This window comes from Borostomias antarcticus (assembly GCF_949987555.1).
Source record: "Borostomias antarcticus genome assembly, chromosome: 17".
NCBI lineage: Eukaryota > Metazoa > Chordata > Actinopteri > Stomiiformes > Stomiidae > Borostomias > Borostomias antarcticus.
Genome location: NC_140250.1, coordinates 12206032 through 12220946, shown reverse-complemented (window position 1 = coordinate 12220946; position 14915 = coordinate 12206032). Strand labels below are relative to the sequence as shown.

Below are 14915 nucleotides of genomic sequence, written 5' to 3'. Positions count from 1 at the left end.
CTTGGCCTGGTTAAAGAGCGAACTCACGTTTCACATACAAACAAATATGGGTGTATTTGTTTTCCACACGGTGCATGCCAGTAGCATGTTAACAGAACTTGGAAGTGGAGACTGTGTCTGGTAGGTTACATTTAAAGAAATATACTGCAGGGTAGGTGGGTTTAAACAGTGGGTTTAAACACACACTAGAGTGAGGGGGTGGTGTTTACCTTTGGGGGCTCTGGGGACTAGGTGGAGTAGGAGTGTGTTCTCCATTAGTTCAATATGTTATTCCTTTTTACGTGTGTGTGTGTGTGTGTGTGTGTGTGTGTATGTGTGTGTGCATGCTATCCTGCACTTTTAGGTCCCTTGGGTGCGTGTCTGTTTATATCCATGTGTGTGTGTGTGTGTGTGTGTGTGTGTGTGTGTGTGTGTGTGCGTGCGTGACTGTGTGCATGGGGTAGCTCGTATGTATATGTGTGTGCTCAGGCGTGTATCCGTATATGAGGCCTCTAGCAAACACAGTGTTGGTGGGTGGATGTGTGGATCCAGGCAGGGGGATGGGGGTGTTCAGTGGGATGGGGGTGCTCGGGGGGATGGGGGTGCTCGGGGGGATGGGAGTGCTCGGGGTGTTCGGGGGGGTGGAAGGTTGCAGGGTCTGGTCTCTGATGAGTTGGTGGGGGGGTGGGGGGTGACATAGCGAGGTGGTGTTGGTGGTGGTGATTGACAGTAGTGTAGTAGTCATAGTGCCTGCAGAGGAGGGAGGTGTGTTCTGGAGAGGGCCCCTACCCCCCACGTAAAGCGGTGCCTCGCCGTTGAGGGGCCGGGCGGCGGCGAAGCTGTCCATGGTGGTGGGCAGACCCCCGTCGATGGAGAGGTTCATCATCTGGTCGAAGGTCACCAGCTCCACCGTGTGGAACTGACCATCATTGATGGTCTCGGTACTGGAGGGAGGAGAGGGAGAGGGAGGTGGAGAGGGAGATGGAGAGGGAGGTGGAGAGGGAGGTGGAGAGAAAGAGGGAGGTGGAGAGGGAGGTGGAGAGAAAGAGGGAGGTGGAGAGGGAGGTGGAGAGAAAGAGGGAGGTGGAGAGGGAGATGGAGAGGGAGGTGGAGAGGGAGATGGAGAGGGAGGTGGAGAGGGAGGTGGAGAGAAAGAGGGAGATGGAGACGGAGGTGGAGAGAAAGAGGGAGATGGAGACGGAGGTGGAGAGGGAGTGTTAAAGACAGAGAGAATAAGCAGTGACAGAGAGAGGAGGATAACACTGTCAAAACACATAAATCTGTTTCTGAAATTGATAACAACCAACCAACCAACCAACCCTAACCAACCAACCAACCAAACCTAACCAACCAACCCTAACCAACCAACCCTAACTAACCAACCAACCAAACCAACCAACCAACCAACCAACCAACCAACCCTAACCAACCAACCAACCAAGCCTAACCAACCAACCAACCAACCCTAACCAACCAACCCTAACTAGCCAGCCAACCAACCCTAACCAACCAACCAACCAACCCTAGCCAACCAACCAACCCTAACCAACCAACCAACCAACCCTAACCAACCAACCCTAACCAACCAACCCTAACCAATCAACCAACCAACCCCAACCAACCAACCAACCCTAACCAACCAACCAACCAACCCTAACCAACCAACCAACCAACCAACCCTAACCAACCAACCAACCAACCCTAACCAATCAACCAACCAACAAACCCTAACCAATCAACCAACCAACCCCAACCAATCAACCAACCAACCCCAACCAATCAACCAACCAACCCCAACAAACCAACCAACCAACCCCAACAAACAAACCAACCAACCACCCATCAGCCAACCAACCAACCACCCATCAACCAACCTACCTACCTACCAACCAACCAATCCATCCAACTTTATTCACGATGGACACTTGGTACGACGGCCATGTTGTGACGTACCTGTAGATGGCGTGCCCCGGCTGGCTGCCCGGGTCGTAGCTGACCTTCACGTGACCTTGGTAGAGCTCCACGGCAATGTGGTCGTTGTCCCCGTTATACAGCAGGATCCCGTTATCCTCCGCTGTCGACACCTGCCACCGGGAACCGCGGATAGAGGTCATTAGACGGTCTAGGCTTCCTGCACCCTAGCGGAGCTTCCTACACCCTAGAGGGGCTTCCTACACCCTAGAGGGACTTCCTGCACCCTAGCGGAGCTTCCTACACCCTAGAGGGGCTTCCTACACCCTAGAGGGACTTCCTACACCCTAGAGGGGCTTCCTACACCCTAGCAGGGCTTCCTACACCCTAGCGGAGCTTCCTACACCATTGTTGACGGTAGTTCATTCGCCAATACCGACCAGTATATAACCTTACACCACATATTAATAGAATGAATACAACTTGCCTACTATGTGAAAGTGAAATTACATGTGAAAGTGAAATTACATGTATAATGTGTATTATGTATTGTATTATGTATTAATTGTATTTTATAAACATCTCAAATTTACAAAAGATTGGGGAATTTTAAATTTTAGCGAGGAGTCGAGGACAACAACAAATGGTTTTCAGGCTTGTGAGGTGTGACGCTAGAGCGCATATGCCCCCCCCCCCCCGCCTTTAGGTTGCCAGATTCACAACAAATATTCCCCCACATTCTCACTTTTCTTTCTTCGTTCTTCACTCTAAAATTGGGAGATTCGTGAGAGAAATTACAATTCGGGAGTACAGCAGGAGAAACGGTAAAAAATCTGGATAGTTGACAGGTGTGGTGTTTACCTGCAGAGTGATGTTGGCCTGAGGCCAGTTCTTCAGGTCGGAGAGCAGCAGGTAGGAGTCTCTGTCCACGAAGTTGACGCTGACCAGCTTCTCGCACCGCGGGCCCCCGAACCCGGGGAGACACTGGCAGAGGGCCCGGCCGGCCCGCTCCACGCAGGGAGCGCCGTTCTGGCAGTCGGCCAGGTCACAGGGAGAGCGAGGGGAGGAGGGCGCCTCACACAGCTGACCACTGTGGAGAGAGAGAGAGAGAGGGGGAGAGGTTGGAGTGGAGCAAATCAAGCAAAGTGCAGAGAGTGTAACTGTGTGTGTGTGTGTGTGTGTGTGTGTGTGTGTGTGTGTGTGTATATGTGTGTGTATACAGTATGTGTGTGCGTGCGAGTGTGTTTGTCGTGTGTGTGTCTCACCTGTACCCTCCAGGACAGGAGCAGGAGTATCCGTTCAGCTCATCCACACACTGAGCTCCGTTCTGACAGCGATGCTCCTGACAGTCATCATAGTCCAGGCTGCAGTCATCCCCCACATAGCCTGGAGAACACTCACACCTGCAACACACACACACACACACACATATAATACACACACACACACATACATACGCACACACACACATATATACACACACACACACACACATTAGAATACAGCATACACTTCGCTATCTTTCTCTCTTTCTCTATGTCCATACATTGTTTATCTGTAGCAACACTCAGTTAATAGCACCATAAACTGTGTTAGTATTTGCGCCCACTATGTGCTCTGTCTGAAGGACCTATTCCCAAAAGATATTGCGAATGAGGTTCCAGTGCAACACATCCATACAGTGTTGAGCTGAGTGCAGTTGGCTCACAGAGCAGATGAAGGCAGACATGTCCATAAGCCCTTTTTCCATAACATTTTCAAGTGAATTAACTCTCACTAATTCACCACTAGCGAGCATATTAAATGAGCGCATCAAAAACGCCATTCAGTTAATGTCATTATTTTTTCCATCAACCATGTCGCAGTAACTTTTACATGCGCATCTAGTTTGAGCGAATGATCATGTTGATGGAAGAAGGGCCATAATCACACATTATTTCTCATGATATACTTTGCTGTCACTGCAACAAAAAAAGTTGTTGAATTCCACCTTTGTGACCAAAAATACAAATAGATCGGCCCTCATCATTAGACCTACGACCAAACATGCAGAGTTTCACTATAATTGCGTGTGGTAATTAGCACAGATCTTTGTGAATTGGAATGAGGTTTATTTGCATAGACAGGGGCAGATTCTCCACCGAATTTTCCACCACGCACACACAAACGCACACGCACACGCACACGCACACACACACACACACACACACACACACACACACACACACACACACACACACACACACACACACACACATACTTGGGCCCGGTGGAGGTGATGAGGCAGGTGGCCTGGTGTTGACAGGGGCTCCGTCCTGGAGCACACACATCCTCCATCTCCTCACACATCTCCCCTGGAGGAGGCAGAGAGAGGGAGGGAGGGAGGGAGGGAGGGAGAGAGGGAGGGAGGGAGAGAGGGAGGCAGGGAAGGAGGGAGAGAGGGAAGGATAGAGGGATAGAGGGGGGGGGGGGGGGTTGGAGCCAGAGAGAGATATTTAGAGTAGTCACAGACAGGTAACATGGTATCGCTAAAGTTTGCGTACAAGTGTGTGTGTGTGTGTGTGTGTGTGTGTGTGCGTGTGTGTGTGTGTGTGCGCGTGTGTTGCTGTACCTGTGAAGTAGGGGGGACACAGACAGGTGTAGTTGTTGACTCCGTCTACACAGCTGGCTCCGTTTTCACAGTCGTTGTCCTCACAGTCGTCTATGTTGGTCTGGCAGACCGGACCCGCGAAGCCCAGGGGGCACGAACAGCTGGGAGAACACATAGATCATGAACATTGTGATGATGGATGTAACATGTGAAGTCAAGTGAGATCTAACAATAGAGATGAAAGCAGCCAATCGGGCCGTGGGTGACGGCGACGCCCACCTGAACACCCCCTCCTCTGTCAGGCTGAGTTGGCAGGTGCCCCCGTTGGCACACGGGCTGCTGACACACGCGTTCAGAGCCGTCTCACAACTCCTGCCCTGCTCAGAGAGAGAGAGAGAGAGGAGAGAGAGGGAGGAAGAGAGAGAAAGAGAGGGAAGGAGAGAGAGAGGGGGGAGGGAGAGAGGGGGAGGGAGGGAGAGGGAAGGAGAGAGAGAGGGGGGAGGGAGAGAGGGGGAGGGAGGGAGAGAGAGGGAGAGGGAGGGAGAGAGAAGGAGAGGGAAGAAGAGAGGGAGAGGGAGACTTGTACTCTAAATCTTGACTTGGGGAGTACACTGCAGGTGGGTAAACCTCTGGGCACAGTGCCCTATAAGATGAGAACACCTCCGTTCTCAGGGATCTGAACCTCGGTCTCCCGGGCGTTCCCGGGCGTTCAGGGTCGCTCACCTTGAACCCCGCAGGGCAGCTGCAGCGGTAGATCTCCGCCAGGTCGCTGTGACAGATGCCCTGGTTCGCGCACGGATTGGACAGGCAGGGGTTACACTTGGCCAGCACCGCGTTGTCCACCTCACCTACACACACGCACACACACAAACACACACATTTAGCATCTAGAACGCTATCCCTCCAGCCAATTCTCCCAGTCCGCCCCTCCATCCATCCATCCCTCCCTCCCTCCCTCCCTCCCTCCCTCCCTCCCTCCCTCCCTCCCTCCCTCCCTCCCTCCCTCCCTCCCTCCCTCCCTCCCTCTCTTACCGTGGCACTCAAACTTCTTGGCGGGCGTGGTGAGCAGAAGTTTTCCCTCCATGCCCGGGGGGCCGGCGCAACGGGCGATGCCAGGCTCCTTGTACCCGGTCTTCACCCAGTCGGACAGCCAGCGCAGGCGACAGTCACAGTACAGGGGGTTGGCACCGATCGCCCTGGGGGAGGAGGAGAGAGGGGAGGGGGAGAGAGAGAGAGAGGAGGGGGGGGGGTCATGGGTGGAGAGAGAGAGAGAGAGGTGGTGGAGGGAGAGGGGGCAGCAGAGAAAGGGGGAGATAGAGAGAAAGAGAGAGACAGAGAGAGGAGGGGGAGGGAGAGAGGGAGAGAAAGATGGGGGTAAAAGGCAGTGGTCAAGGATCAAGATGGAAGGGTGGAAGACAGTCATGGCGTCGGCGAACATCATACATTATTGCGTCACTCAACCACCGTAACTCTAAATCAGATGTAGTATAATCTCTCACCAGTAGGTGTCTCTCTCGGCCCTCAGATAGACTAGAGGTGAGCCTCAGCCGAACTCACAGTATGTCTCCTAACATTTCACAGCTTCACAGAGTGAAACATTGAGATGGATTGGAAATAAAAGCCCACCCTTCACTCTCTATCGATATATCTGAATGAAATCTAGAACCAGGGAGGGAGAGAGAGAGAGAGAGAGAGAGGGGGAGAGAGAGAGAGAGAGAGAGAGAGAGAGATTGTGCTGACAGAAGGAGCACTTCACCAATCCTTTCATGGCAGCATAGAATCAATGCCCCTCCCTCCCCCCGGCCCACAGCCCCCCGAATCGATGCTGTTCCATTACTGAGGAACACAGGCTCGTCTTTCCGGCCCGTCTCTGACATCTGCTAACGCCAGAGCCACTTGAGCCACTGTGGCTGTGAACCAATGACTGCCCAACGCAGGCCTCCTCCTCTCCTCTCCTCCCCCTGCCTCTCTCCCCTAGCCTTGACTCCCCCCGGTAACACACACACACACACACACACAGGCACGGCCCACCCTAAGCCCTGCTAGTGACCTAATGTCCATAGTTCCATCGATTTCGGAACGATGAGGATGACGTGACAATGTACCAGAATAGCAAGGTATATGTGCTTATTTTTAACACACAACGGCAGTATGCATACATAATGTATAAACACACGCAAGCACGCGCGCACACACACACATCAAGGATGCATGTAAACACCCATTAACTCAAACACAAACAAACACAGAACCCCCTCAAAAAGCAAGAGAATGTTGATCAACCTGAGAGTGGGTGTGAGTGTACGTGAGCGAGTATGTTTGTGTGTGTGTGTGTGCGTGTGTGTGTGTGTGTGTGTGTGTGTGTGTTTTGGAGATGTCACAGAGAGAGGAGACAGGGGTCTGTGTGTGTTGATGTGATCACATGACTGTGTGTCGGGGGGGGGGGTCTGTGTGTGTGTGTGTGTGTGTGTGTGTGTGTGTGTGTGTGTGTGTGTGTGTGTGTGTGTGAAGCCCAGCAAAGAGCACCATAGATGGGCTTCTGTGAGCCATGCTCCCCCTGGCTCACACACAACCAGACCAGATGAGCGCGTGTGTGGGCTTGTGTGTGTGTACTGCGTGTGTGTGTGTGTGTGTGTGTGTGCGTGTGTGTGTGTGTGTGTGTGTGTGTTGTGAATAGACTGTAGAGCATGGGTGGTAGGAGCACGTAAAGGGTATCAGTTTGCCACTATGTTTGAGTTGACTGGTTTTGATGTGTGTGTGCGTGCGTGCGTGCATGCGTGTGTGTGCCTGTGCATGTTGGTTATGTACTCACAGGTGGGACAGAGAAGCCACATCACTGAAGATGCCGTCCGGAAGCTCGGAGATGTCGTTGCCATGGAGAGACCTGGGCATGGAGATAAAGAGTTTAGAGAGGAGCATCATCAGTCCGGCCCCCCGACCCGGACCCACCCCTACCAGTCAGCGAGCCCCGGGGCAGCTGGGTCAGAGCCCAGCCAAGATAACATCGCCTCTCGCTCTGCGCGGGACCCCTGACTGGAAGGTAGGCTGCGTCAGGGGGTCGTCTTGGCAACCAAACAGTCCGTAGAAGCAAACAAACAAAAAAGAAGTGTATCTGATCATGAGGTTGAGAGATCAGGAGGGAAATCTACATCTGTTCTTTTCGACCTGGGGGGGCGGGGTGGGTGTGTGTATGTGCATGTATCCATGGCAGTGTGTGCGTTTCTAGACATCATGTTTGATGCAGTATGTTAATAACAGTAGAAGTGGTTGTCTCTGGGTGTGGGGGGGAGAGGGGGGGGAGGTGCAGCTACACACCATTCACCATTACTGGCCACTGTTAACCAATCTGCTACTGAGAGACAAGGGAGCAAACATGCTTAGCACAAGGAAGACACACTCAAACACACACACACACACACACACACACATATATATATACATACAAACACCTTATCTTATCCAGCGAGTCTAGTGTAGAGTTACTAAGACTGGGCCAACCCTGGTGGTGTGTGTGTGTGTGTGTGTGTGTGTGTGTGTGTGTGTGTGTGTGTGTGTGTGTGTGTGTGTGGGTGTGGGTGTGGGTGTGTGTGAGTGTGTGTTTGAGCGTGTCTTCCCTGTGCCAAGCATGTTTGCTTCCTTGTCTCTCAGTAGCAGATTGGGTAACAGTTGTTCTGAGTGAACGGCTGTACCAGTCATCTACCACACATCTCCCCATGTCTGGTTCCTGCTCACCTAGGCTCATAAAGGGCAGTACTGGGCAGGTGAGTGTGGATGGACAGTAGCCTATTGGACATGCTGTAGTATGTGTAGTCTGGGGGCATGTTTGGGCAGGGAAGAGGTTGGGGGTGGGCAGCTGGCCAGCAGCAGTGTGCCAGGCAGAGAGAGAGAGAGAGAGAGAGAGAGAGAGAGAGGGGGGGGAGGGGGAGAGGGAGAGAGAGAGAGAGAGAGAGAGAGGGAGAGGGAGAGAGAGGAGCCAGGGAGTCTCCAGGAGGAAACATGATCCTTACTCACAATGGTACTGATCTCGCATCTCTCTCTCTCTCTCTCTCTCTCTTGCTACAATATTGATCTTTTCTCTGTGTTTCTCACACACCCTCTTTCCTTACACTTCACTCCCTGTGTGTCTTTCTCTCTTTCGCTCACTCACTCTCTTTTCTTTCATTTCACTTTCTTCCCCTCATCCCCACGCCCTGGCGCTGTCTGTCTCGCCACACACTCCTCTCACACCTAACACCCAGCAGGCCAATTAGCAGCTTATTAATGTAACCACAGCCATCACACACACACACACACACACACACACACTCATACAAACACGCTCACACACATACATAATGCTCACACACACACGTACGCACACACACTCCCCAAACCACATCCATGGGCAGGCCCAGACCCCTGGTCTGTTTGAAGCAGAACGCGTTAATGATCCCTCCCCTCTTTACTGGTCTGTAAAGCCAAAGGTGCCGCTTTATAAAGGCTTTGGCACCTCAGTGTGTGTGTGTGTGTGTGTGTGTGTGTGTGTGTGTGTGCGCGTGCGTGTGTGTGCACGTGCTTCTCTCTGAAGGGTTTTGACACCTCACTGTGGTCTCTGTGAAGTCTCCTTCCCGCCAACTTTGAACCCTGACCCCCCCCTTTAGAGTCTTAAAGTTAAAGCTATTAAACTGGTCTCATAGTCGACTCCCCCTCTCTCTCTCTCTCTCTTTATCATTCTCCCTCTCTCTCTCTCTCTCTCTCATTCTCCCTCTCTCCCTCTCCCTCTCTCTTTCTCATTCTCCCTCTCTCTCTCTTTCTCCCTCTCTCTCCCTCTCTCTCTCTCTCTCTTTCTCTTTCTCCCTCTCTCTCTCTCTCTCTCTCTTTCTCATTCTCCCTCTCTCTCTCCACTCAGGAGAAACTCGGTGGCTCATCTAACATTCATTAGGTTTCATTGATCAGAGCTGCAGTAAAGACATGAAAGTTTTCACATTCATTAAGACTCCTGTTCTGCTGGGACAATAGGGTGGTCCACACACACACACACACACACACACACATACGCACACACACACACACACACACACATACGCACACACACACACATACGCGCACACACACACACACACACACACACACACACACAGAGGAGGGGCTGGTGTGTGCGTGCATGCGTCTACTGCCAAGCGTCGGTGCGTGTAGCGTGTGCAGCGTTTGCAGCGTGCGTGTGGGCGTTGCAGCGTGCGTGCGGGCGTTGTGGTGTGCGTGCGGGCGTTGTGGCATGCGTGCGGGTGTTGTGGCGTGCGTGTGGGCGTTGTGGCGTTCATGCAGGCATTGTGGCGAGCGTGCGGGCGTTGTGGCGTGCGTGCGGGCGTTGTGGCGTGCACGCGGGCGTTGTGGCGTGCGTGCGGGCGTTGTGGCGTGCACGCGGGCGTTGTGGCATGCGTGCGGGCGTTGTGGCGTGCACGCGGGCGCGTAGGAGGGCGTCTGTGAACTGGCGGAGGGGAGACGTAGCAGACTTATACGGCGCGCCAGTGAGCTGTAACAGGGATGACAGACGCTGCTTCATTAAAAGATCAAAGCCCCTCTGTCCAGAACAGGAATACGGCATTATACTAATGAAGATGGAAGGGGGGGGGGGGTGGTCTGCGGGGTGGGTGGGGGGGGGGGCAGCCTAATGACTGCAGAACCGTACCGGGCCGTTAAAAGAGAGGCTTTGTTCCAGCTTTGTTGTCAGTAGTAAAAAATTCAAATGAAATGGAAGGTTGATCAGTCTGCTCCTACACAGACAAAACAAGACGAGGACCTGGAGAGAAAACACACACGCGCACACACGCACGCACGTACGCGCACACTTGGCCTGGTCTCCCCTGCTCTCTCTTTCCCATAACCCTGCTGTGTGTTTGAGTTAGCGTCCGAGCCCACCGGCTGCCATGTCTTTGGGCCGCGGGTCGCGCTGTAATCATCAGACTGTCCGGAGCGTTTACGCTCGCCGTCGCAGTAATTCAGCAGACACCGGCGTCCGGGGGTCAGCGAGAGAACGCGGCCGGGCGCTGCGTAGCGTCAAAACGCCGCTACTGATGCTGTGTGAGTCCAGGGAGGAGGTTGAGCGGTTTGCAGGCCGTTTTCAGTGTGAAGACGGAGGTTAGAGCAGACAGCTGAACACAGGCGCACAAGAACCAAGAACCCCAAATTACACCCTGAGAAGACAGAACTAAAACCTGTTCTCCATCATTTCCATCTATGGAGGAATGTAGGCCAGGTGTGTGTATCTGAGACTGAGTGTGTGTGTGTGTGTGTGTGTGTGTGTGTTTGTGCTCCCCGGGATCACTCTGAGATTCTCAGCATCTGCTCTCCCCTGGCCCCAGACACACACGCACGCACACACACGCACATACTCACACACACACACGCACACGCGCACACGCACACACACACACACACACACACACACACACAAGTATGCACACGCACACACACACACAAGCATGCACACGCACACACACACACACACACACAGAAAGATGTGTAAGGAGCTCACAGTAGTCGGAGAGAGCGTAGTCCAATGAAAGCCAGACTAGGGATGCAACGCAGGGAATTATAACTCAGGATCCTGGAATAAACAACAACATCAACAACATAGTCAACATCATCTTACAGCTGTCATCAGAGCACCTGAACATTACAGGATAATATACAAGGCAACAGAGTGGGAGTAAACCTCATCAACGAAGTTAGAACATTGTAGAAGGCAATGATATACCGTTTAGGGGTACGGGTACAGGTAGAGGTAGGGGTACCAGGTAGGGGTAGGGGTACCAGGTAGGGGTAGGGGTAGAGGTAGGGGTACCGGGTAGGGGTAGGGGTAGAGGTAGAGGTAGGGGTAGGGGTACCGGGTAGGGGTAGAGGTAGGGGTAGGGGTACCAGGTAGGGGTAGGGGTAGGGGTACCAGGTAGGGGTAGGGGTAGAGGTAGGGGTAGGGGTACCGGGTAGGGGTAGGGGTAGAGGTAGGGGTAGGGGTAGGGGTACCAGGTACGGGTAGGGGTACGGGTACGGGTAGGGGTAGAGGTAGGGGTAGGGGTAGGGGTAGGGGTAGGGGTAGGGGTAGGGGTAGGGGTACCGGGTAGGGGTAGGGGTAGGGGTAGGGGTAGGGGTAGGGGTAGGGGTAGGGGTAGGGGTAGGGGTAGGGGTAGAGGTAGGGGTAAGGGTACCGGGTAGGGGTAGAGGTACGGGTAGGGGTATCAGGTAGGTGTAGGGGTATCAGGTAGGTGTAGGGGTATCAGGTAGGGTAAGTGTGCTTACAGGGTGGTGAGCTGGCTCATGTTGGCAAAGGAGGAGTTGGTCAGGGAGTTGATCTTGTTGTTACTCAGGTCCCTGGAAGAGAAACACAGCGTTCGATCATCACGCCAACCTGCAAACGACGTGTGCAAAGAGACTAGACTAGATATACTGCAGTACGACAACGGAAGAGACAGAGACCCTGAAGAGGGTCAATTCATTTTGTGGCGAGCAGCATGTGGAGGTCAGTGGAGCGTCCAGCGAAGGGCTGGAGTGATATGGAGCGGCGCAGGGGAGAGAGCGTCCGGCTGGGGATCACACGGTCCCCCGGTTCCATCCCAGCTCCAAATAGAGACGAATATTTAGATGAAATGTTACTTGGGAGGAGATAGAGGTGCATGGCTCTCAGTACTTAATAACATTCATTTGTAGGAGACAGATGTGGTTGTATTCTGTATGTTTTCTAGCCTATGTGAATAAAGTACTAGCCACTATGAATTGTTGTTTCGTGTCGTTGGCTAGTGATGTGATTGGCTTGTAGGCTAATTAATAGAAAATTCTAACAATGTCAACTGGTAGGCTATAAGCCACTATTTAGCCAACTGGACATCGTTGACAAATGAGACCAGACGCAAAATGATTTTTCTGAGGACAGTAGACTATTGTTTCTGAGGACAGATCTCTCCAAACATCTGAAATCCATTTTCAGCCAAGCAAATCTCTCTATCGCACTGTTGGCCGTTGACAGATTAATTGGATATTTTTGGAAATCATAACAGCAGTGCATTGTCACCGGGCCCAAAGCAAACATTCTCAAGGACGTTTCACATTTAATAAGTGTAGGCTATTTATATATTTTCATGCACTCCCTGTGAAAAACTGTTTGCTCCCTGCTCCTCCTCTGGCAGGAAGAACAGATGAGCTTTGCCTCCCGTGAACATCTCCACGTACTTTGAGGCAAACTTTGCCCGATCCTGGCAAGCGCACCTTTAGGTGGCACAGAAATTCCAAAATGTTGATACTGCCTGAGCCTTTGACGATAGCGCCAGTGGTTTTGTGTAACATATTGGCAGCCAGAGAGTGAATGAGAAACCAGCCTGTGTAGAACAAGCATCTGGAAAGACTAGATGTAATCTGTAGACTGAGACAGGTTGAGACTTACACCAGCTGCAGGTATTTGAAGGTTGACAACTCTTTTGGCACCATGCTAAACTGATTCCCATCCAGATACCTGAGAAAAAACAAGCGCTTTAGTACTTTGTGTGTGTGTGTGTGTGTGTGTGCGTGCGTGTGTGCGTGCGTGTAGCGACTACTGTACATCCGAGGTGTGACATGCCAAGACTGGATACTAGCTGGGAAGCCTCTAATACAGTCCCAGAGGTCACCTGACAAGCCTGACCCCAGCCCCTAACACCCATCTGAGACATACTGTCAGAGAGAGAGAGGGAGAGAGAGAGAGAAGGAGAGAGAGAGAGAGGGGGGGGGGGGTGAGACATACTGTCACTGAGAGAGAGAGGGTGGGTGAGACATACTGTCACTGAGAGAGAGAGAGAGGGGGGGGGTGAGACATACTGTCAGAGAGAGAGAGAGAGAAAGAGAGAGAGAGATAGAGAGAGAGGGGGGGGTTGAGACATACTGTCAGAGAGAGAGAGAGAGAGAGAAAGAGAGAGGGGGGGTGAGACATACTGTCACTGAGAGAGAGAGAGGGGGGGGGTGAGACATACTGTCACTGAGAGAGAGAGAGAGAGAGAGAGGGGGGGGTGAGACATACTGTCACTGAGAGAGAGAGAGAGAGAGAGAGAGAAGGGGGGGTGAGAGAGAAAGGAGTGGAAGGAGGTACAGAGGACACAAGAATAGGGAAGAGGAGAGATGAGGAGGAAGAGGAGAGATGAGGAGGAAGAGGAGAGATGAGGAGGGAGAGGAGAGATGAGGAGGAAGAGGAGAGATGAGGAGGGAGAGGAGAGATGGAGGAAGGGGGAATGAATGGAGAGAGAGAGAAGGAAGGAAAGAGAGAGAGAAGGGAGGAAAGAGAGACAAGGAAGGAAAGAGAGAGAGAGAGAAGGACAGAGAGAGAAGGAAAGAGAGAGAGAGAGAGAGAGAGAGAGAGAATGCCCGTAGGGTTAATGCCCACTGCTGTTTAAAACTGCATGGGTCTGGGGACAGGGATGTATTAGTATGTTATGACAGTGTGTGTGTGTGTGTGTGTGTGTGTGTGTGTGTGTGTGTGTGTGTGTGTGTGTGTGTGTGTGTGTGTGTGTGCATGTGGAGGACAGTAGGATAATGAGGGTGTTGTTAGGGGAGCAGACTCTCTAGAATCAACACATGAAAGCACACACACCTGGTCACACCTGTTAGGACAATGACAGGCCCCAGGCTGTGTGCGTGTGTGTGTGTGTGTGTCTGTGTGTGTGTGTGTGTGTGTGTGTGTGTGTGTGTGTGTGTGTGTGTGTGTGTGTGTGTGAACCCCTTCCAGAAATGCAGGGATGTTCTCGAACTATCCTTCCCTTTTCCATTGAAACCTGCCTATTAAAATGTCCTCTCATGGACAGCCCCACACAAACACACACACACACACATACACACACACACACACACACACACAGAAACTTGGCTTCAGTGGGGCGAGTGACTTCAGAGCTGACCCTGAGGGCTACTGGGTGCTGGGAGATGAGGAATGTGTGTGAAGGAATAACTGCAGGGTTTATTGACTCTCTCTCTCTGTCTCTCTTTCTCTCTCTCTGTCTTTCTCTGTCTCTCTTTCTCTATCTCTCTCTATTTCTCTCTTTCTCTATTTCTCTCTCCCTCTCTCTCACTAACTCTGTTTCTCTCTCGCTGCATCTGTGTCTCCCTCCCGCCAGAGTGTCTGACTGTTCTGCTTAGCCAACTGAGATGTGGAGACAGGGGTCAGAGGTCAGAGGTCTAGGAAACGCCACCGAGCATTCATCCTGAATATTGAGTCCGTGCAGGGCGGAGTGCGGCGGCGAGGCGGAACTCACAGCTCGGTGATGTTCCTGGGGATGCCTTTGGGCAGCGCGCCGAGGTGCTTGTTGCTGCAGCGCACCACCGTCTCCAGGCAGGTGCACTCGCTGGGACACTGGGGCCGGGGAACACAGCTAGACTCATCATGACCTGGGGGAGGAGAGAGGGAGTGGAGGGAGAGGAGGGAGAGGGAGAGGTGTGAGAG

The 14915-nt window shown here is 52.5% G+C and overlaps 1 protein-coding gene across 1 annotated transcript in view; it reads right to left on the bottom strand.

Moving 5' to 3' along the window:
- LOC311320154 (slit homolog 1 protein-like) overlaps positions 1-14915 on the bottom strand; it is a gene marked incomplete at its 3' end in the record, with an annotated part of 115800 nt that overhangs the window by 2664 nt on the left and 98221 nt on the right. Inside the window, exons 21-34 of the mRNA XM_084451843.1 lie at positions 14728-14860; positions 12894-12962; positions 11756-11827; positions 10995-11066; positions 7293-7364; positions 5513-5676; positions 5204-5328; positions 4760-4857; positions 4502-4641; positions 4151-4244; positions 3156-3293; positions 2752-2980; positions 1933-2063; positions 769-923 (exon numbers count right to left, since the gene is read on the bottom strand). Coding sequence (XP_084307969.1) covers positions 769-923; positions 1933-2063; positions 2752-2980; positions 3156-3293; positions 4151-4244; positions 4502-4641; positions 4760-4857; positions 5204-5328; positions 5513-5676; positions 7293-7364; positions 10995-11066; positions 11756-11827; positions 12894-12962; positions 14728-14860 — 1692 coding nt within the window. The remainder of the gene's footprint in view (positions 1-768; positions 924-1932; positions 2064-2751; positions 2981-3155; positions 3294-4150; positions 4245-4501; positions 4642-4759; positions 4858-5203; positions 5329-5512; positions 5677-7292; positions 7365-10994; positions 11067-11755; positions 11828-12893; positions 12963-14727; positions 14861-14915) is intronic.